Source organism: Ovis canadensis, chromosome X (genome assembly GCF_042477335.2).
Source record: "Ovis canadensis isolate MfBH-ARS-UI-01 breed Bighorn chromosome X, ARS-UI_OviCan_v2, whole genome shotgun sequence".
NCBI classification, from domain to species: Eukaryota; Metazoa; Chordata; class Mammalia; order Artiodactyla; family Bovidae; genus Ovis; species Ovis canadensis.
The window spans coordinates 110566516-110591186 of NC_091727.1; the positions used below are offsets into that span (position 1 = coordinate 110566516).

A 24671-nucleotide genomic window follows, 5' to 3' on the forward strand; every position below is an offset into this window, starting at 1 on the left:
AGCTGACTGTGGCTCAGATCATGAACTCCTTATTGCCAAATTCAGACTTAAATGGAAGAAAGTAGGGAAAACCACTAAACCATTCAGGTATGACCTAAATCAAATCCCTTATGATTATACAGTAAAAGTGAGAAATAGATTTATGCGACTAGATCTGATAGAAAGAGTGCCTAATGAATTATGGACGGAGGTTCATGACATTGTATGGGAGACAGGGATCAAGACCATCCCCATGGAAAAAAAATGCAAAAAAGCAAAATGGCTCTCTGGGGAGGCCTGTGAAAAGAAGAGAAGTGAAAAGCAAAGGAGAAGAAGAAAGATATAAGCATCTGAATGCAGAGTTCCAAAGAACAGCAAGGAGAGATAAGAAAGCCTTCCTCAGCAATCAATGCAAAGAAATAGAGGAAAACAACAGAATGGGGAAGACTAGAGACCTCTTCAAGAAAATTAGAGATACCAAGGAACATTTCATGAAAGATGAGCTCGATAAAGGGCAGAAATGGTTTGGGCCTAACAGAAGCAGAAGATATTAAGAAGAGGTGGCAAGAATACACAGAAGAACTGGACAAAAAAGATCTTCACGACCCAGATAATTATGATGGTGTGATCACTCACCTAGAGCCAGACATCCTGGAATGTGAAGTCAAGTGGGACTTAAAAAGCAACACTACAAACAAAGCTAGTGGAGGTGATGGAATTCCAGTTGAGCTATTTCAAATCCTGAAAGATGATGCTGTTCAAGTGCTGCACTCAATATGCCAGCAAATTTGGAAAACTCAGCAGTGGCCACAGGGCTGGAAAAGGTCAGTTTTCATTCCAATTCCAAAGAAAGGCAATGCCAAAGAATGTTCAAACTACCACACAATGGTACTCATCTCACATGCTAGTAAAGTAATGCTCAAAATTCTCCAAGCCATGCTTCAGCAATACGTGAACTATGAATTTCCAGATGTTCAAGCTGGTTTTAGAAAAGGCAGAGGAACCAGAGATCAAATTGCCAACATCTGCTGGATCATGGAAAAAGGAAGAGAATTCCAGAAAAACATCTCTTTCTGCTTTATTGACTATCCAAAGGCTTTGACTGTGTGGATCACAATAAACTGTGGAGAATTCTGAAAGAGATGGGAATACCACACCACCTGACCTGCCTCTTGAGAAACATATATGCAGGTTAGGAAGCAACAGTTAGAACTGGACATGGAACAAAAGACTGGTTCCAAATAGGAAAAGGAGTATGTCAAGGCTGTATATTGTCACCCTGCTCATTTAACTTATATGCAGAGTACATCATGAGAAATGCTGGGCTGGAGGAAGCACAAGCTGGAATCAAGATTGCCAGGAGAACTATCAATAACCTCTGATATGCAGATGACACCACCCTTATGGCAGAAAGTGAAGAGGAACTAAAAAGCCTCTTGATGAAAATGAAAGAGGAGAGTGAAAAAGTTGGCTTAAAGTTCAACATTCAGAAAACTAAGATCATGGTATCTGGTCCCATCACTTCATGGGAAATAGATGGGTAAACAGTGGAAACAGTGTCAGACTTTATTTTGGGGGGCTCCAAAATCACTGCAGATGGTGACTGCAGCCATGAAATTAAAAGTTGCTTATTCCTTGCAAGGAAAGTTATGACTAACCTAGATAGCATATTAAAAAGGAGAGACATTACTTTGCTAACAAAAGTCTGTCTAGTCAAGGCTATGGTTTTTCCAGTGGTCATGTATGGATGTGAAAGTTGGACTATAAAGAAAGCTGAGCTCTGAAGAATTGATGCTTTTGAACTGTGGTGTTGGAGAATACTCTTGTGAGTCCCTTGGACTACAAGGAGATCCAACCAGTCCATTCTAAAGGAGATCAGGTCTGGGTGTCCTCTGGAAGGACTGATGCTAAAGCTGAAACTACAATACTTTGGCCATCTCATGCAAAGAGTTGACTCATTGGAAAAGGCCCTGATGCTGGGATGGATTGGGGGCAGGAGGAGAAGGGGACGACAGAGGATGAGATGGCTGGATTGCATCACCGACTGACTGGTCATGAGTTGCCTATATTTCTCTATTCATATGATGAGCTAGAGTAACAAAATTCCTGATATTGAACTCTCCTTGCATTCCCCAGTAAGAACTGCACTTAGTTGTAATGTATTATTCTTTTACTATATTGCTGGACCTTGTTTGCCAGTATTTTACCTCAGAATTTTGTATCAGAATTCATAACTACAATTGGTTTGTAGATTTACCTTGTGATTTCTTTTTCTGCTTTAGATCTCATTGTTTTTCTTGCTTTCAAAAAATTAAAAGAAGATTTGGAAGAGTTCCCTTTTGTTATGCTCTGAAGACATTTAAGTCTCATTGGAATGATATATGTGTTTCTTAAAGTTTTGGCAGATATTGTCTGTTTCTGCTACTTTCTTTGGTTTGGGTGGTTCTTTGAAAATTTTATTTCTATAATATAAATTAGAAAAGTTAGGTTTTCTCAGGCCATTTTTGCCATTTATATTTGTTCTATAAGATCATTTATTCCACTCAGGATTTCAAGTATATCTTAAAAGAGGTACACAAAGTAGTCTCTTATGAATCATTTATTTTCCTCTTTATAGTTATTTTGACATGCTTATTTCTTATCTTCTTTTATTTTCTGCACTGTCTTATCTATTTTATTGCTCCCCACCCCAGAATTGGCTCTTTGATTTATTTGTTAGTTCCAGATTTTCTTATGATACATATTTTCACTTTTTATGATACATACTTTCAAGTCAGTTCAATTAACAAATGAGGAAATGCCATTAAAAAAGATGAAAAAAGGTTTAATTTCAGAGTCAATAAATGACATGTAATTTTAAACATATAGTTATTACTGTTTTAAAATTTCATTGAAAAATTAGCAAAAATATTTTAAAGTAAATCATCTAGCACTAGTGAGGGAAATGGTCACTCATGCTTTGCTAAATGGGATAATATAAATTCAGAAATACTTTGTTAATATCTCTCTTGAGTCTTAATATAAACATTCTTGAGTCCTGTAATTTTATTTGTAAATATCTACTATAAGGAAGAAATCAGAAAAACACCAACATGTGAACCAGAAAGATGCCAATTGTATTAATAGCATTTTTATACTAGTTAGCCAAAGCAATCTTGAGAAAGAAGAATGGAACTGGAGGAATCAACCTGCCTGACTTCAGGCTCTACTACAAAGCCACAGTCATCAAGACAGCATGGTACTGGCACAAAGACAGAAATATGATCAATGGAACAAAACAGAAAGCCTAGAGATAAATCCATATCTTTGACAAAGGAGGCAAGAATATACAATAGATTAAAGACAATCTCTTTAACAAGTGGTGCTAGGAAAACTGGTCAACCACTTGTAAAAGAATGAAACTAGATCACTTTCTAACACCATACACAAAAATAAACTCAAAATGGATTAAAGATCTAAACGTAAGACCAGAAACTATAAAACTCCTAGAGGAGAACATAGGCAAAACACTCTCAGACATAAATCACAGCAGGATCCTCTATGCCCCACCTCCCAGAATACTGGAAATAAGAGCAAAAATAAACAAATGGGATCTAATTAAAATTAAAAGCTTCTGCACAACAAAGGAAACTATAAGCAATGGGAGAAAATAGCAAATGAAGCAACTGACAAACAATTAATCTCAAAAATATACAAGCAACTTATGCAGCTCAATTCCAGAAAAATAAACGACCCAATCAAAAAATGGGCCAAAGAACTAAATAGACATTTCTCCAAAGAAGACATATGGATGGCTAACAAACACATGAAAAGATGCTCCACATCACTCATTATCAGAGAAATGCAAATCAAAACCACAATGAGGTACCAGTTCACACCAGTCAGAATGGCTGCGATCCAAAAGTCTACAAGCAATAGATGCTGGAGAGGGTGTGGAGAAAAGGGAACCCTCCTACACTGTTGGTGGGAATGCAAACTAGTACAGCCACTCTGGAGAACCGTGTGGAGATTCCTTAAAAAACTGGAAATAGAACTGCCATATGACCCAGCAATCCCACTGCTAGGCATACACACCAAGGAAACCAGAATTGAAAGAGACATGTGTACCCCAATGTTCATCGCAGCACTGTTTATAATAGCCAGGACATGGAAGCAACCTAGATGTCCATCAGCAGATGAATGGATAAGAAAGCTGTGGTACATATACACAATGGAGTATTGCTCAGCCATTAAAAAGAATACATTTGAGTCAGTTCTAATGAGGTGGATGAAACTGGAGCCTATTATACAGAGTGAAGTAAGCCAGAAAGAAAAACACCAATACAGTATACTAATGCATATATATGGAATTTAGAAAGATGGTAACGATAACCCTGTATGCGAGACAGCAAAAGAGACACAGATGTATAGAACAGTCTTTTGGTCTCTGTGGGAGAGGGAGAGGGTGGGATGATTTGGGAGAATGGCATTGAAACATGTATAATATCATATGTGAAATGAATTGCCAGTCTAGGTTCGATGCAGGATACAGGATGCTTGGGGCTGGTGCACTGGGATGACCCAGAGGGATGGTAGGGGCAGGGAGGTGGGAGGGTGTTTCAGAATTGGGAACACGTGTACACCCGTGGCAGATTCATGTTGATGTATGGCAAATCCAATACAGTATTGTAAAGTAAAATAAAGTAAAATTTTCAAAAAAAGGTATAGTTACGATATGTTACATCTTTACTAATATATTTAAAATACTATTTAATTAAGACTTGGTAACATGGAACATGCCTGTTTTAATTCAACTGAAATAACAAGTTGCATGGATCATTATGAAGCAGGAGTTCCCAACCTGTGGGATCTAATCTCTGATGACCTGAGGTGGAGCTGATGTAATAATTAGAGAAATAAAGTGAAAGTGAAATTCGCTCAATCACGTCTGACTCTTTGCAACCCCATGTACTATACAGTCCATGGAATTTTCCAGGCCGTAATACTGGAGTGGGTAGCCTTTCCCTTCTCCAGGGGATTTTCCCACCTCAGGGATCAAACCCAGGTCTCTTGCACTGCAGGCGGATCCTTTACCAGCTGAGTCACAATAGAAATAAAGTGCACAATAATTGTAATGCATTTGAATCATCCCCGAATCAACTTCCTTCCCCTAACCCTGTCCTTGGAAAAATTATCTTCCAAGAAACTAGTTCCTGGTGCCAAAAAGGTTAAGGATCACTGTTATAAAGGAACATGAGGAACTGTAAGCACATTAACTCGTTTTGGATTTTCTGTTTGTATCTATCTATCATCTCCATACACTTCCATAAGCTATAAAATATAGATGGTTGAATTTGATCACTTAAAAATATAAAGCTCTATATCTACAAATACAAATATACCATATGAACCTATTTCAAACGGCAAATAACAAACTAGGAAAAACGCATGTGTTCAAAGTTTTTTTTTTTTACCCTTTATATATAAAAAGTTCTTGAAAATTAATTAGTATGAAAATCTATATTACATATAGAATGGATAAACAACAAGGTTCTACTGTATAACACAGAGAACACTATTCAATATCTTGGGACAAACCATAATGGAAAAGAATGCAAAAAAAGAATGTATGTATGTATGTCGTGGCTCAGATGGTACAGAATCTGCCTGCATTGCAGGAGACCTGGGTCTGATCCCCGGCTTGGGAAGATCCCCTGGAGGAAGGCATGGCAACCCACTGCAGTATTCTTGTCTGGAGAATCCTCATGGACAGAGAGCCTGGCGGGCTACAGTCCATGGGGTCACAAAGAGTTGGACACAACTGAGCAACTAAGCAAATCTGTGTATAACTGAATCATTTTAGCGTACCATTGTAAATCAACTGTACTTCAATTAAAAATTAATTAAAATATGAATAGAAAAAATGGGTAAAGGATATCTACAGACAGTTTAGAAAAAATGTATATGGTCTATTAACATACAAAATGATGCTCAAGTTTATTCATAGTTAAATCGCAAAATAATAGCACAAAATACCACACTTCATGTAGCAGATTGGGATATTTCATTCATTGCCAGTGTTGATAATGATACAGGAGAACACATGCATTGGTAGTGCTATATATAGCACTAGTAGGAAGAAAAATTGGTTTTGTAAAGGGGAACTTTGTATTATCTATAGAAATTGCTAAATGTACATATGCTTGGCCCATCACTTCTAAGAAATTATCTAACAGGTGTGCAAAAACATGTGTGCAAGGATGTTAAGTACAGCATTGTTTTTAATATTAAAGCACTGGAAACTCAGATTTCCACAAACATAGGTCTAACTAAATAAAAAATGATACATAGAGAAGCAGAATACTATACAGCTATTAAAAAGAATAAGGCAGATCTATACTACAAACATGGGAAAATATCCATGATATAATCTTTAGTAGAAAAAAAAGTTATTGTTTTTTTATATTATGTTATCCCATTTGTACATGTACAGAACATTTGGGAGGAATTATACATAATATACTGTTAACACTGTTACCTCTCAAGAATGTCTCGATAATTTCTTGTCTTGCTGATACAATTGGAAGTCCTATCTATGTATTTCCCAAAGTTACAATATTACCTCAAAGACTTGTATGCCAGTTGATAATTTTTATTTTCTTGCATGTGGAGATTGGAATATTTGTAATCCTGTGACTTCCATTTTTTATATAGAAGCATAAAGAAGGATTTTTCACTTTAAACATGTTTTTACTGTTTTAATTTTTAAACATCAGTTGATATTACTTTAATACTAAAAATAGTGGTTAAAATTACCTACTGAAAAGGAAAATATGAGCTTGTTATATCTAATTTTATTATGACTTGAAATTTCAGTATCGTCATATCTGTTCTCAATTTTAAGAGTATCACAGTCATCCCAGAAGTGTCTCACCCACAGATCAAGTAATCCCAATGACTTACACTCTTCCTGATGGTGTAATGTTTTCAAAGGAGCCGTTACAAAGTCAACTGCACTGTCTTATACATCTCTAATGGGTCCAACAGAGCCATCAGGACGTCAGTTATATGGCAGGGCTTCTGTCGAAGCTATTACCAAGTCATTGCATTGTTTCACACACTTCCTTCGACATTCAAATGGTTCCTGAGGAACTGTTTACATTGCTGTGGAAGTGTCCTGTATAACTTACACTAGCAGGGGAAAACAAAAAAACAAAAGGAAGAAATGTAAAATAAACAAATTCCTTCCATTAATTGCACATGAATGGCCCCACATGGTGAAACATCAGAAGGAATAACTCCTTATTTTGGCATAAACTATTATATGTCATTCAAGAAACTCACGTGTTAGGCTAGCTATTTTTTCACCACTCCTGCTGTTCTGATGGAGCAACTCAGGTTCTGAGAATGACAAATGCATGGCTATGATGGTATGGTGTTTATTGGTAGCACATGGTATATTACCAGGTTTCTGCTGTATGCACTGAGAAGCAATGGGGAGTAGTAGTAATGGATTTTTTGGCTATCATGGGATTGTATCAGATAATCTGCTACCTGTAAAGTTCCAAGCAGTGCATAGGGAGCTCAGCTGCCCAACAATCATGGAAATCAACAAGGCCTCTGAGTAGTTGAAATCCCAGCTCTATCTTAAGGGGCTACTCCAATGACAGTAGGAAATACAATACTATGGATTTAACCGTCAGCCAGGTCTGAAGTGCTTCACTGAATTTCCTCTCAGTCACCTCTACTTAGCAGAACAAGACTGTTGGCTATTAAAATGAATCGCCAGTCTAGGTTTGATGCAGGATACAGGATGCTTAGGGCTGGTGCACTGGGATGACCCAGAGAGATGGTATGGGGAGGAAGGTGGGAGGGGGTTCAGGATTGGGAACACGTGTACACCCGTGGCGGAGTCATGTTGATGTATGGCAAAACCAATACAGTATTGTAAAGTAAAATACAGTAAAAATAAAAAATGATATATGGGCTTCCCTGGTGGCTCAGATGGTAAAGAATCTGCCTGCAATGCAAGAGACCTGGGTTTGATCCCTGGGTCAGGAAGATGCCCTGGAGAAGGAAATGGCGACCCATTCCAGTATTTTTGCATGGAGAATTCCATGGACAGAGGAACGTGGTGGGCTACAGTCTGTGGGGTCACAAAGAGTCAGACAGGACTGAGCGACTAACATTTTCACCTTCACTTTCAAAATGATATATTATTTAAGGTAAGAAAAGTGCAAGGAAATGAGAAAGTAGGCTGAGTTCTGCTAGACTAGAGTTTCCTGGGATACCAGATGTTTCAGAAGCCACAGCCCGGTAAATTCTTGATAAAAGAGACTTCACCCTGGAGCATCTACCCCACAATACATGCATAATAAATTCTTGTTGTGTAACAAATAACCACAACTAAGATGTATTGAGCATTTAATATATAACAGGCAAACTGTAAGGTGCTATATATTCATTTTCTCATTTAATCCTCACACACAAAAATGGAAATAGGTAATGTTTCCATTTGACAGACAAGCAAGCTGAGACCTTGAAAGCTTTAGTTACTTGTCCAAGGACACACAAGAGTTAAGATGCAGAACCAGGGCACAAAAGTAGGACTATCTTACACCACGATCCATTTACTTAATCACTCACCATCAGAACAATGTTTATTTAGATTGTACTAATATAATAATTTTTACCTTGATAAATGATTTCACATCATTTGTGTTCTCATAGCAAGCTGCACATATTTTTTATTATGGTACTAAATTGTATTACAGTTAGCCTTTATTGTCTCCAGTAGACTTCTTTGGGTATACATGCCCACTTGACTCTGACCACCTGCATTGCAAACCGCTCCAGGAATCCAGTGGGTGGGTTCCCCCAAAGCAACATGCGTATTGCTAAATTTACTCCTTGGTTGTAGCTGATGGGACTAGTGGTAGACATCTGACTCAAGCTGGGAAAAGTATTCTATCTCACTGGAATTTAGAAATGACATTGAAAAATATACAGTTAATCTCAACTTCTTTACTGAACATAAGAAATATAAACTGGGGACATCTTTGCCAGGTTTTATGCTTGCCTTGTGGATGGATATTTAGAGAAAGTAAATCTACAGAGACAGGATTGAAGGAAATGGATTCAGAAGCAAGAGGCAAAGGAACAGGCAATTCTTCTAATCTAGTTCCTTCTTTTGTCCCGGTCCCATGAAGCATTCACATGCCCCTTTTTTATAAATTTGCTTTTTTAGGTTTAAGTTAGCTCAAGTTGGGTTTCTTTTACCTGCAATAACAACAATAAGGAATAATAAACAATTCTAATTCATAGGGCATCATTCTTGTCCTCTAGATTGTAAATTCTGAGAGAGTGAAAATTGTGTAGTGGTCATCTTTTATATATCCCCAGTCTCCAATACGGGCTTCCCTTGTGGCTCAGTTGGTAAAGAATCTGCCTGCAATGCAGGAGGCCTGGGTTTGATCCCTGGGTTGGAAAGATCCCCTGGAGGAGGGCACAGCATCCTCTCCAGTATTACTGCCTGGAGAATCCCCATGGACAGAGGAGCCTGGAGGGCTGCAGTCCATGGGGTCACAAAGAGTCAGACACGACTGAGTGACTAGGCCCAGCACAGCACAGTCTCCAATATAGAGCCTGGCAAAGAGTAGCTGTTCAATAAATACTGCTCACACAAATATCATTAACAACAAGAGTATAGCCATAGTAATTTCTTTGTGACATACTTTATTAAAGGTTAAAAATGCCTTTCTTTAACTATTTCCTTCTATTTAGCACCTTGATAAGCACTTTGACGTTTTCTAATCCAGATGTTTCATTTAGGCCACATGTGAAAAACACATTCCTAAATTTGATTACTCAAATTTAGCTGCTAATATAGTTTTTTTCTCCAACCTAATGTAGAGTCAAATATCATTATTGAGGAACACTCTAATCACTGATGTTAATGCTCAAGTAGGCCTGCCAAATTCTAAGAAAAGCCCACTGTATCACCTGTCAGAGGTAGAGTCGTGTGTTAGATGACAAGAGGTTTGACCCACTGTAGCATTTCTATTAAGGGCTTCCCAGGTGGCATAGTTGGTAAAGAATCTGCCTGCCAATGTAGGAAATGCAAGAAATGTGGGTTTGATCCCTGGGTTGGGAAGATCTCCTGGGGAAGGGATTGGCTACCCACTTCAGTATTCTTGCCTGGAAAATCCCATGGACAGAGGAGCCTGGCAGGCTATAGTTTATGGGGTCACAAAGAGTTGGACACAACTGAGCAACTGAACATGCACGCAACATTTCTATTTTGAGAAGAACTACAGAATATATTATCTCTCAGTTTTAACTTTTCCCCTGAGAGTAAAGCATGGTGGTGGTGGTGGTTTAGTTGCTGTCATATCCAATTCTTGCAACCCCATGGACTGTAGCCTGCCAGGCTCCTCTGTCCATGGGATTTCCCAGGCAAGAAAACTGGAGTGGGTTGCCATGTCCTTCTCCCTAGGGAAATTCCCGATTTAGGGATCAAATCCTCATCTCCTACATATTATAGCCAGTCTCCTGTATTGCCAGTGGATTGTTTACTGACTGTTCTATCAGGGAATCCCAAAGAGTAAAGTATATTCTTCATTTTTTAGTACCTATTGTTCTCCAGATTCAGTGGCTAAGTCCTGAAGAAAAAACAGTGAATAAACCAGGCTCTGTCTTCAAGTAGCTTCCCATCTAGTACTTATTAAAAACCATTTTGAAGACAGAAGATAAACAACTCAAGTATTAGCCTACAGTGAACAGTTACACTGGTAGTAATGTGAAATGGGAGTAGAAAAGGGGTAAAATGAACAAAGCATTATGACTGATATCAAAGTTTCCTGCTTATGGGCCTCAGGATGAAGCTAATTTGAGTAAATCTGCAGTTTTCCTAACAGATGATTAAGCATCAATACACAACAAAGGGTTTACTTAGGACGTATTTGAGGGAATGGAAATAAAGTGCATTAGTGTTCTGACTGTCCTCTGAAAGCCAAGAAACCCACATTCTCTTCTGTTACCTGCTGCTCTCCCATCCCTGTACTTCAGACCTCTCAGTTGGTTTCATTCGGAAAGTAAAGGTTATTTATTTTAATTTTTCATGGCTTAAAGCATATTGGAAACTTCAATTCAATTAAGGGTAACCAAACAGAGTTTACAAAAGCGAGAAAAAAATATAAATATTTTGAAAGGCTTGACCAATTAATTAAATGAAAGAAATAAGTCCTTACAAACATAATTTCAGAAATATAAGTAGAAAATGCAAGTCATAATAGCCTAGGATGAATAGAATTCAAAGTGTCTTTGAAATCACATCTCAAATCTTTCCCAGTTGAAAAACCTACTCAAATTAACAAATTCTCCTACTTTCACTTCTCTCCCAAATTTATAGGAGTGAAGCTTAAATCATCCTAAATCAACCCCATGATATTATATCATTGCATCATCAATAATCTAAAAATCAGAATATATAAGAAGACAGAAACAAAATAAAATGTCATTGACACTAACTGAAGCACATGGATGGAGTGGCATGGAGTCTTAGGTTGTGAAGTATATAAGTCCTAAAAATTTTAAGCTATTTTACTCTTTTCAAACATAGTATATACAAACTCAAATTACTGGAATAGATTCCCTGCCAGGCCTGCTTTCATGAATGCATGAGATCAATGAGAAATAAATAGCAATATTTATACAGAAACATTAAGTTCAATTCATTGAAAATAACTTGTTTTTTCAAATTAACATGCTTTTAGAAAAACCATTTATATTCTTATCTCAAATCAAACCTCCTCTGTAAGAATCTATGGAAATGCTGAAGGCAGGCCAGGTCTGGTTATCCCTTGTTGAAAATTTATGGAATCTAAATTGGTAAAATCTTACACAAGGTCATAAATAAGATTCCAAATTGTATACTCCTTACTGAAAATCGCTAGCAAGAGCAGAATAGAACTTATAGAACTCTATCTAACTGAGTAAAGTTGTTCATGTCTTATATTCATACATGATTCAAAGGAGCTAAAAAGTCTGGCTATCTGGAAAACAATCAATTGTATGTAGCTAACTTGTTTCTAAATAGCTGTTTTAAGTCTTCCTCCTGTGTAAAATGCTGAAACAATAGAATTATTCTATAGATGGGTCATAAGGATGAAATGAGATAAATATATTAAAAGTATACTTGGAAATTGTGAAGTACTGATCAATAAGAATAATGAACATTCTGACTATACTTATATGATACAAGTGTTATCCTTTATATACATTCATTTATTCAATGATCACAAAATCTTAGAGGTGGATAGTAATATCTCCTGGTTTTACAGATATGAAATTCAGGCACAGAAATGTTATACAACTTTCCCAACATCACACAGCTGGGATTTAAATCTAAGCTGGGATTTAAAACTAAGTCTGGCTTCACAGTACAAACTATTTATCACTATGCTCTACTGAAATCCTCTTTGGAGGTATACATTGGGCCAAAAGAGGCTGGCATTTAAAACTAGTTTTTAGCAGACTGGATCACTTTTTACCTTGGCAGCCCTGCCCAATTTTGTGGTACCCTATCCAATTCCTGAAATAAACCATAAGGGAGATAAACCTGTAAAGAAAAAGACAGGACACGTATCCTTTACTCCTAAGTCTTCCAACTCGGTCTCAGTAAAGTAGTGTTACATGACCAAGGTAGATGGCTGATTAGATAGAAGGTGAAATGAAGTTGCACAGCCCCAAACATTCCCGAAAGTTCCCCAAACCTCCAAGGGATATGGCACATGAATACAGTACATATAGTGGCTCATCACAGTAAGCAGTTCTCATGGTGGGGGAGGATAATGTGCATTTTGATAAAACTGATTCTAATACATCTCCCCCTTGATACATTTCCCCCAGTTGCTAACAAATTTTGAGTCATTGCCCTGTGGTCAGATGTGAGGGTTCCCCATCTCGCAAAGTACTTGATTTTCATCAAAATCATTTATAAATATTGTCTTAAGTATCCCTCTGCAAAGGGGCAAAGCCAGTGAGCACAATGAAGGCAAAAGTAAAAGGACACCAGTGTCCCCTCACTGAAGAATGACAACACGTCTACAGAAAAGAATGAACGGCATTTCCTTCATTTGAAGGTGTTATTTATAATTGACGACAGGGACAGGGGTGTAGTGACAGGGGTATAGTGTGATTCTTAAGCCAAGCCAGAGCATTGGAGGGAAAAGCCCAAGGCCATTTGCTAGGTGGCATTGTAAAATTATGACAGTATCTGAACTATACTAAATCAATGGCTAGAGTTATGCAAGAAACCATAGATGATGTAGAAATCATGAGGCCAAAACCAACCATACCTGATTTAAATCTCTACTCTCATGCTAAATTAATGTTTCTCTATTCGACCTTAAATCTTGTCTTTGTCCTCAGTTCCTCCCTCACCTCCTCACTGTTACCATCAACACATACCCATGAAATCTTCAGAGGAAAACAAACCAACAAGCTACCAATAAACTAATCTTTGACAGGTTAATGAACCAGGCCTGTGTGTTGTTTATCAGATGGGCAGGGTTGAACTGTGCAGGCTGGTTGTCAGAGATGGGGTGAGGTAAAAACAATTTGTCATCAAATATTTGGAAACACTTGCCTTGAGTAGACCCAGCTTGAGCCTCCATGTCACAGCAAACAGGCGAGAATTTAAAACCTGTAATAGCAAATATGTTTTACTAATTAATCCTTGTTCAACTCATCTGGGATTCTTCAATCTTTACTCTTTGTCCAGTAGTATTTTTTAAATAACAGATTCAATCAAAATACAATTCACTTACCATAATGTTCACACTCTTAAAGTGGCTTTTCGTATTTTCCGAGTTGTGGAATTATTACCACTATCTAATTCCAGAGTAGTTTCATCACCCCAGAAGAAACCCCAGACCTAGGGTCTTGCAGGAGTAGAAAAATGGTTGAGCCTAGGGGGAACTCTTTTCTTTTAATGTTTCAGCCCAGTGAACTTGGCATATATTCCTTTTGTGAGGTGTGAAGGCTTCCTAGGTGGCTCAGTGGTAAAGAATCTGCCTGCCAATGCAGGAGATGTGGGTTCTATCCCTGGGTTGGGAAGATCCCCTGGAGTAGGAAATGGCAATCCACTCCAGTATTCTTGTCTGGAAAACTCCATGGACAGAGGAGTCTGGTGGGCTACAGTCCATGGGGTTGTACAGAGTCAGACAAGACTGCGGACTTACGCATGTGCGTGGGGAGTGAGATAAGGCAGAACAAGAAGTCTTGGAAATAGAGGAGCTCCTCTATTACCTGATTTCACATAAATTTGGTTGTTATTTTTCTTGTTTGATAGTTAAAGCCCAAAAAACTGTAGGGACCAGCGCAGGGTTTCCCAACATCCATGCTACTGCTCCTTCACTTACATGAATATGCATGACAGAGATCAAGTATGTTCCCTTCTCACTTACACACTTCACCTCCATACTCTTGGTCAAACTCAGCATTGCATATATACATACATGAAAATAAGCCTAAAAAATCCAGACCCTCAAGGATACTTGGTGATATTACAAAATGTAATGGCCTCTCATTTAGGAAATGATATTCTAACTAGTGGACAAATGTCATTCCTGATTATATCTTTGTGGCCAATGTCCCCTCTGGGCTGAGGGAGGCAGAGGAGGACAGAACAGAAAGAACTGCAGGTACAGGGCTGTTGGCTACCTCTCTGGCACCTGAGAAATTACTAACTAGCCACTGCTGACAGACCAGGTCCCCAGTGATGGGACCTATGAAATGTAGACAAACAGAATGATGAGAAGAGTGATTAATGTGTTTAATAAGCATTGATGTGATAGGGATAGAAAAGCAGGAAACAAAACAAATTAATCTCTTCCCAACAAATCAAAGTGACAAAAACTTTTCCATTTCTAAAAGTTGTAAGAAAATAATACATAATTACAATTTAATGATACTGCCCTTATTACTTATTGTCTGGCAAATGGCTGATGGTAATTCACTTTTTTTTTTAAATCATTTCAGCCTAATCTGGTTACTTTGCCTTTGTCTGTACACTTGACAGGTTAATCTGAATCAAAATAGAAAACACGTACAAAATAGGCTTGGTTATACAGCTGTTCGCCTCATTGTTCATATATTGATACAAAGTCAAAATACATGAAATGAGTACTTCTAAAATAAATATCACTAGTATTGTACTGGAAAATAAAGATGAAAATAAAAGGTGAGTAATGAATAAGACATGCATAATATTGCTGATGATATAAGATCGATTTCCCTTGGGGGAACGACCAGAAATAAAAAGTACTTTATTTATTATTGTAAATGAATGTGTCTATTTGCCTGATACTTAGGTACACGCCTTGTCCATGGGACCCTGCATTTTCATTTTGTATAGGAAATGAAAGGTATCAGATATAAGGAAGGAAAAACAAATCAAAGGCTAAAACCTGCATTCTCTTTGGGTTTTCCATAAACTATTAATATAGGTGGTTATATTACCGTTCTCTCCATCAGACTTCCTTTCATGGTCAGTGTCAGTCAAGGACAATGCAGAGTTGGCCCGGCTGGACAAACAGGAACTATGCTCTGATTTCATCCCCCGGATCCACATTCTCAGCGCATGGTCAGGGGAGGCAGCACCTTCTGTCTCTGTGTCCACATCAGATCCCATCTCTAGTTGGTAGCCGTGCCGGGAAACACTGTGCACGTCTGTCTGGTAGCCAGAGCACAGAGTGTGAGGAGTCTCACAGAATTCCATCTCTGAGAAGAAACAAAGTTCAGAGGAAAAATTTAGAAGGAAACAGAAATACCTGGTCAAATTCTACTTTTTTTGTCCTTATGTTCCCCTCCTCCATTGTTAGTATTTATGTCTTTGCAAAGTTAAAATTCTGGCCATTTATGGTAGCTAGGATTCTGTGCTTATTTTGTGCTTCTGTAGCTTAAAATTATGCTCCTGTTGATTCTTACAAGGTTCTGGAAAAGGCATGCCTAAAATAGCTTTATAGCTACAATTTTAGATTACACAAATGTAATGAAATAAGTGAGTACAGGGGAGTATAAAGTGTAGAGAGCTGTCCTTTAAAAGATATTTCTCTTCTGGAAGAATATATATGATTGTCAGAGCACATCTATGCTTAAAATATTAAAATTATTGCCTTTTCTAAGTATTTCAAATACCTTAGAGTTAAGAATACATAATTCAATGTGAAAACTTTGAGGGAAAAGCATTAAGATTAAATATACTTTTCAAAAGTATTTTTCCCAAACACATTAGTCTAAACTCTAAAATTATGACTACCTAATATCACTATTTCCCATTGTCTCCAAAGAATATTGAGGCTGACTTTATGTTGGTTATTCTGTTTCATTCATTCTTTCAAGAAATACATAAAATCTTTCAATCGTATATTATACCTCAGCAGTGCTTTGAGGCTTGGATCCCGCCCCCCACCCCCCCACCCAGCACCAAACTTCCCCTAAGCCTTAGAATCATAAAATATTTAGGATCTTAGAGATGATATAATGAATCCCCTCTGTCTACAGTTGAGGAAAATAAAGTCCAGAGGACAGACAGCACTGTCCATAGCCAATATTGGATAGCAACAGAGCCCTTTTTCCTAGAACATCTGCAACTGATGTCTGCTAGAAACCAAGGAAGAGTCATCAGCTTACTACATGGATATCAGGCATTCATTCAGTTTTATAGTCAATTTTGCATTCAATATGGCAAAGTGTCAAAAAGGGGGAAAGATGCTTTAACAGACCTTAATAAGTTAATGAAAAATGACCACATGCCAAGACATATCATCTGAAATGTCCATGTAATACTTAGATAAGGTAATCCGGGGATGTTGTACACTATATAAGATTTTCTCAGACTGACATCAGAGACAGGGTATGTCATTTGGCCGGGAAGAAGCTTAACTGAGTGCATCTAATCCTTAGCACATATCAATAAAATGCAAACCCTAAAATGAATTTAATTCTTTGAATACAGAAAGTGCTAGAATTTAGACTGACCATATTTAGACCAATTTAAACTAACTCTTCTAGAAAGATGAGTACAGAATACAAACAGGGTTTTTAAATGTCTGTATTTTTGTGTGACATGTAATTGTCAAATGAGGGTTTAACAAATCAAATCTTAATGCTTATTCAATAGCCATTAGGTGCCCAGCACGGTGTTCTGTGAAACATGTTGCAGGCAAATAAAACTACTATATTGTATTAGGGAAAGTCAATTATAAATTTTTTCAGGGTTATTCATCACTGTTGAGGATGTTGCTTATGATTTTTGTGATGACTGTCTTTAAGAGTAATTCTGTTTTTCTTCCAAAATTTTCTAAATTCCAAAGGAGTGATGTTTAAAAAAATAGGCATGGTTTCCACATCACACACAAAACCTTATGAAACTGGGCTTTTCCTCGACATAAGGCTAAAAGTAAAAATCCATCTTTCCCAATATAAATTTTAGTGATCTAGAACATTGTGATCAGTTTGTATTCATGCCTCTTAATTTCACAAAGCTATCCAATCCTGTGTAGTTGTTGCTGCAGCAACCTTGTCATGAACCTGTCAGCTTGGAACTGTAGAAAAGGAAGTTTATCTAGGCCTGCATTCACAACTTCCTTCCTTCCCCTAGATTAGTGTTTCCCAAACTTCTGCATGCTTCAGAATCACCTGGAAGGTTTGTCACGAAACAGGTTGCTGTGCCTGCCCTCCCCCACCCTGTTTCAATGTCTTATTCAGCTGGTCTGTGGTAGAGCTAAAGGATCTGCATTTCTCACAAGTTCGTAGGTTAAGGCTTATGCTATTTGTCCAAGGACCATACTTTGAAAACTTCTTCCCTACAGTTTTCTTATAAATCAGTGGGAGCTAGGAAAATGAGAGAAGTCAGAGAGCAATCTTACTGTGGCATTACCAAAGATTTTGCAACAACTCAAATTCTATTTAGACACCAGCAAGAAAGTTATTGAACTGAATTACTCTGAAGTGCCCCCTCCCATCTATTTGCATAGATTAAGGGCACTAATTAGGGAATTTACTTTTAAAAGCACAAACCTGCATTTATTTTCACTCATACAATGATGTATGAGATGTGACTTTCCAAAGATTTTAATATACACATCTGAGTCATATTAAAGACATTCATTGGAAAAGGATGAGCAAATAAAAATAGACAGCTAATTTGTCACTTCAGAATATAAAATAATAGAAAAGTTCTTTTAAAATAACGACTGATGGATGTAAGCAGAATCCCTCTTTGTTAAAGGGATTTTCCCACCATTCAAAAAGAAACTTGAACATGGATTTGTTCCCGTCTAAGGAAATGTGGTATAATATGATAAAAAATTATGTAAGATTTCTATTGGAACAATGATTTGAATGCAAAGACTAAACACCACATTCCCTTAAACACAGTCAGATAAAAGTATACTTCCTTACCAATATGTAACTTTCAAAAGTAACAATCCAAGTAAGCTATCAGTTGCTTGTTTTCTGATGATAAAGAAAAAAGTTTAAATAAGTAAAGAAAGAAAAGGAAAAGTTTCACTTATTTACAAAAGTGATATTCATTGAACAGCCTCACTTCCCTTTCTTGAAATCAATGTTACCATTGTAAATTATTTCCTTAAAAACACAAATGTCTTGGTGGTATTCAAAATTCCCATAGGATGTACTTTCTATAAAAGCACTTACAAGGTACCATAAGTGGATGTTTTTAGCCTTGCACATATAACCTTGTTACTAAAATACTACTTTTTCCCAAGAGAAGATAAAGTTCAATTGGATTTAGTATAGATCTATTCTTACCAAAAAGCTAGCCACAAGAGAAATGTAAGTACAATCTTAGAATATCTAAGATGTAAATGGATAGACTGGCAACATGAGAAACTACATTTCAGGAGTAAACAGACAAAGATGATCCCAAGTGAATGATGTATGTAGGCCTCATGAACATGCATTTAATTCTGATTGAAAGGGAAAACTATTTTGCAGCCTTGCAGGAGACAAATCTGAACAGATTAAAAAAAGAGTTGAAATCAGTTTTTTAAATGGGCAAGATTCAAAGAGATGCTTCACAGAAAAAGATAGGAAGGAACAAACAAATGAAAAGATGCTCAACATCATTAGTTATTAGGAAAGTACAAACTAAAACTATAATGAGATACCACTACAGACTTACCAGAATGGTTAAAAACTTCTGACCACATCAGCTGTGGAGAAACTACATACACTGCTGGTAAGAAAGTCAAATGGTATAATCACTTTGGAAAATAATCTGGCAGCTTCCTAAAGAGGAAAAGCTAAATTTAACAGGAGAACAAGGTACTTTGGGACATTTATCACAAAGAAATAAAAATTACTGTCCACACAAATATCTGTATGAGGTTGTTCAGAAACTTTACTCAGTAACAGCTAAAAATTAGAAACAACCCAAGTGTCCATGAAGAGCTAATAGGATGAATCATCTGTGGTATGTGCATACTGTGGAATACTACTCAGTCAAAAAAAGAACATTTGATATATAATATGATGCATGGACCTCAAAATAATTATGGTGAGTGAAAAAAAAAAAAGACCAACAGAAGGTGTATATACTGCATGTTTCCATTTAAATAAAATTCTATAAATGCAAACCTACCTGCAGTGATAGAAAGCCAATCAGTGGTTATGTCTAGGGGAAGAAAGTAAGGGAGAAATAGAGAACAAAGGGGCACAAAGATACCTTTGGGATATCTAAACATCTGCCATCTTGACTGTGGCAATAGTTACACATGTGTATGCATACCAAAGTTTATCATATTGTACGCTTTACGTTTGTGTAGTTTATTGTTACTTCAGTTATACCTCTATACTTGTTTTTTTCAGTGCATTGTATTCCATAAGATGGGCTTCCCAGGTGGCTCAGTGGTAAAGAATCCACCTGTCAAGCAGGAGACATGGGTTCAATCCCCGGGTTGGAAAGATTCCCTGGAGGAGGAAATGGTAACCCATTCAGTACTCTGGAAAAACCAATGGACAGAGGAGGCTAGTAGGCTGTAGTCCATGGGGTTGCAAAAGAGTTGGACATGACTTAGGGACTAAACAACAACGATAAGACCATAAGATAGAAAGAGAGTTAGGGGACTGAAGAACTCCTTAGTTTTCACAAGTGGAGCCAAGGGTCTCTGAGCCAGAAGGAGGCTCAGCTTTTTTCCTCCTAATGGTAGAAAGTACATGTAATAATGAACAGAAAGGTATTCAAAATGCTGTTTTGCTCATTTATAAGCTAAGAGGCACTCAAGGCTAAGTGACTCATGATTTGTCATTGATCCTCTTGGCAACATTTTTTTCATAAGGAACATAGAGTCGAAAGTCAGTTTTAGAGGGGAAAATAAAGATGAAACTGATCAGTGATGAGCTTTCAGCAGCTAAGGGAACATTCTGTAGCTGGGAATCATGAGACTAAGTTGAGTGGATCTGGCAGGAAGAATCACTATCAGTTCAGTTTAGTCGCTCAGTCGTGTCCGACTCTTTGCAACCCCATGAATTGCAGCATGCCACCAGAGTTCATTCAAACTCACATCCATTGAGTCGGTGATGCCATCCAGCCATCTCATCCTCTGTCATCCCCTTCTTCTCCTGTGCCCAATTCCCCTCAGCATCAGAGTCTTTTCCAATGAGTTAACTCTTCGCATGAGGTGGCCAAAGTACTGGAGCTTCAGCTTTAGCATCATTCCTTCCAAAGAACACCCAGGACTGATCTCTTTTAGAATGGACTGGTTGGATCTCCTTGCAGAATCACTATAGGCCTCTATTAATGCTAATGAGTTAATATTTTTTTTAAAAAATTCTACAACGTACTGAATAAAATGAACTACTATATATTCTTTATGAATCTAGGGATTGATCTTCAGGTGTTCAGCCTGAAGAAGTCATTTATCAAAACTTGAAAGAGAAAGTAATGGTTATTTATATCAGCATTTTTCTAGAAATGCCATTTCTGAGTTTCTGATAAGCTCAAGACTTTATTTTTCTTTCAATTCTACTTATCCACCCTTCCTCTAAAAATGGACCTTTAGGACATCACACTCCAAATAAATCATTGGAAGTCAAAAAGCGTGATAAATCTTAGCCATGACCTGAGTGATTTGGAATATAGCTTCCAAAGAATTTACTCTACTTCCAAAATAAGAAAGAGAGAGAGAGGTCATAAAATTATTATCCTTAATTACTGTAATTCATAACAAGCCTTATGGACTATATGCAAAGATAGGTGCTATTAATTAGCCATGTGATTTTTAGATAAGTCAGTTAATATCTTGGGGCCTCAGTTTCCTCATTTGCAAAATGTTCAGGTCCAACTAGAAATAAATCTCTAGGTAAACTCTCTGGTAATAAAATTTGTTAACTATAACTTAAGGCTGTTAGTGCAAAATGTGAAATGGTTAATATTTTCAAAAGGGAAAAGTATTAGTGGTTTTATGGGTCAAGGTACTATTCCTATTTCTACTGTGAAGGATAATCAGTCACATTAGCTAAATAAGATCTTGTCATGATTACAAGTCTTACTATGTTAAAGTATTGATACAGCCTAGGTATTCATTGTGAATTGTAAGATTATTGATAAACAGAGTACATAAACTATATCATGTAAAAATCAATTTAGTAAATAGTTCCTCATGAAACATGAAATCATCAGTTTATGAATGCCGCTATTACAAAAATTATTATATGGCAATGCATTGGAAATCCCATGGACAAAGGAGCCTGGCGGGCTACAGTCCATGGGGGTCATAAGAGTGGACACGATTTAGTGACTAAACCATCATCACTCTATGGCACAGTGAATAAAAATTCACACAATTAAAAAATACTGCACAGCCACTAATAATTCATTATTGGCTCTAGGGAAATTTTCAATGAGTTATTACAGTCTTCAGAAAGAAATATGAAGAAGGGAAGGAAGGATAGAAAAAAAAGAGGGAGAAAGGGAAGAAGGAAGGAAGGCAGAAGGAAGGGAGGGAGAAAGATGGGGAGGGAGAGAAGAAGGTAGAAAGGAGCAACACCAGACAGAAGGCAAATAATTTTCACAACTGGGTACCATTTTATATTTCTCAGTTTCAGGACTTTGAAAGGAAAATGATATCAAATTGTCAAACAAATCAGTTCATGTAAGTTTACTTACACACAGTTCTGCTGAACACCCACTCAATTTCAAGTCGAAAACAAAACAAAATAGACTTCTCTGCTTTCTCCTAGTCTTCGAAAATTAGCCCAATTTAACGTCTTCTTCTCTTACATTGTGAAAAAGCTTTATCAAATCCACAGTACTACACTAGGCCCTGAACAGAGTGAGTTAACAGGACCATTTCATGTCCTTTGGCAATTTTCACAGAGAGCCTTTTTAAAGGTCCAAATGACAACAGAGTAATAAAGGTACACCACCCAGAACTGACCTTTATTTTTCTGCTCAGGCCTCATCAGCCTTTTCTAGGGCACAGGAGTAATAGATGGAATGCTCCCACATGCAAGTCTGGAGACTGGGGATATCAGAGGACTTAAATAACTCAGCTTCCTGAAGCCTAGTCTCCCCACCTCACAGCTCCAAATGCACTCATTATCTCGGTACTCAGGACCTACCAATTTTGCCTTATTTAATTTTCAAGATTTCTCCATCTTGTCAGTATAGTGAAAAATAAGGCAAAAAACCTGGGCAGAATTAAAAGCCTAAAATATAAACATTCATGCTTTGTGACTGATATTGGCTCACTGGAGCCATCCCAGAATACAGTTAAAAGACCATGTTAATGTTAGAAAGGATGCACTCCAAAGTATAGCGAGTTGTGAATCTGTAAACATGGTCCAAACCAGAGAAGGACACAGAATTATAGTATAATTCTTGGAGATGAGGTAGGAAGATGATGATGTGAGGTAGAAACTTGGAAGAAATCAAAAGGGACTTCAATCTTGTTTAGATCGACATGAAAATATCCTTCAGGAACCTAAAAAGGAAGGAAATATGATGTGGGAATAAACAATTTCTGTTTACTTCCTTGAATAAATATTCATCTTACTGCAGGGTCCAGCTTAGACTGTACTCACATAAAATGGGAAAATTTTCTCTGAAACTAATTCAGTTACCACAACAAAAAGGCCTGTTTTACAGCCTTCATGACAAGAGTCTAGAAAAAGATTCAGGGATTAGAAATGATGGTGGGAGGTCCTGGACTTCAACAGAAGTTTAGATCAATGAGAACCTATGCAGGTTCCCTTTATTTCAACATTTCAAATGAGACAGAGACTTCCTGGCCTAAATGAGAAATTTTCAGGGCTACTGAACACTGAAAATGCATGGTGCTCAATGGCCCTAAAAATTTCTCATTTCTTACCTATGCTGATCCAATTTTCTGGCTATTCATATCACTTTGGAGCCTGGATCCCTATTGACCATTGTGGTCTTCCATGTATACTTTTGTATTTTCATTATGTTCACTAAGGATGTGAAGCTGTTTGTTTATTGTGTGTATTTTGTATGTATGCCTGTGTGTGTGTGTATCAAACTGCATTAATTTGCAGCACAATACCATGTTGAGAAGTGAGAACAGTGAGCTAAAGAGTTAAATGACTGCTTAAAACAACTGCAAATGCTTCAAACACCTACTCTTTTTTTTTATTTTAAATGGAGGCTAATTAGTTTGCAATATTGTATTGGTTTTGCCATACATCGTCATGGATCTGCCACAGGTGTACATGTGTTACCCATCCTGAACCCCCCTCCCACTTCCCTCTCCATCCCATCCCTCTGGGTCATCCCAGTGCACCAGCCCTGAGCACCCTGTCTCATGTATCAAACATGGACTGGTGATTCATTTCACATATGATAATATACGTGTTTCAATGCCATTCTCCCAAATCATCCCACCCTCATCCTCTCCCACAGAGTCCCAAAGACTGTTCTACACATCTGAATCTCTTTTGCTGTCTCATATACAGGGTTATTGTTACCATCTTTCTAAATTCCATATATATACGTTAGTATACTGCATTGGTGTTTTTCTTTCTGGCTTACTTCACTCCGTATAATCAGCTCCAGTTTCATCCACTTTGTTAGAACTGATTCAAATGTATTCTTTATAATGGCTGAGTAATATTCCATTGTGTACATGTACCACAGCTTTCTTATCCATTCATCTGCTGATGGACATCTAGGTTGCTTCCATGTCCTGGCTATTATAAACAGTGCTGCGATGAACATTGGGGTACACGTGTCTCTTTCAGTTCTGGTTTCCTCAGTGTGTATGCCCAGCAGTGGGATTGCTGGGTCATAAGGCAGTTCTATTTGAAGTTTTTTAAGGAATCTCCACACTGTTCTCCATAGTGGCTGTATTAGTTTGCATTCCCACCAACAATGTAAGAAGGTTCCCTTTTCTCCACACCCTCTCCAGCATTCATTGATTGTAGACTTTTGGATAGCAGCCATTCTGACTGGCCTGAAATGGTGCCTCATTGTGGTTTTGATTTGCATTTCTCTGATAATGAGTGATGTTGAGCATTTTTTCATGTGTTTGTGAGCCATCTGTATGTCTTCTTTGGAGAAATGTCTGTTCAGTTTTTTGGCCCATTTTTTGATTGGGTCGTTTATTTTTCTGGAATTGAGCTGCAGGAGTTGCTTGTATATTTTTGAGATTAATTCTTTGTCCATT

At 37.4% G+C, this 24671-nt stretch overlaps 1 protein-coding gene across 1 annotated transcript in view; it reads right to left on the minus strand.

The window, feature by feature from the left end:
- The window catches only part of TENM1 (teneurin transmembrane protein 1), an 899404-nt gene that overhangs the window by 540742 nt on the left and 333991 nt on the right, over positions 1-24671 (minus strand). The window contains exons 5-6 of the mRNA XM_070290794.1: positions 15481-15741; positions 13607-13663 (exon numbers count right to left, since the gene is read on the minus strand). Coding sequence (XP_070146895.1) covers positions 13607-13663; positions 15481-15741 — 318 coding nt within the window. The remainder of the gene's footprint in view (positions 1-13606; positions 13664-15480; positions 15742-24671) is intronic.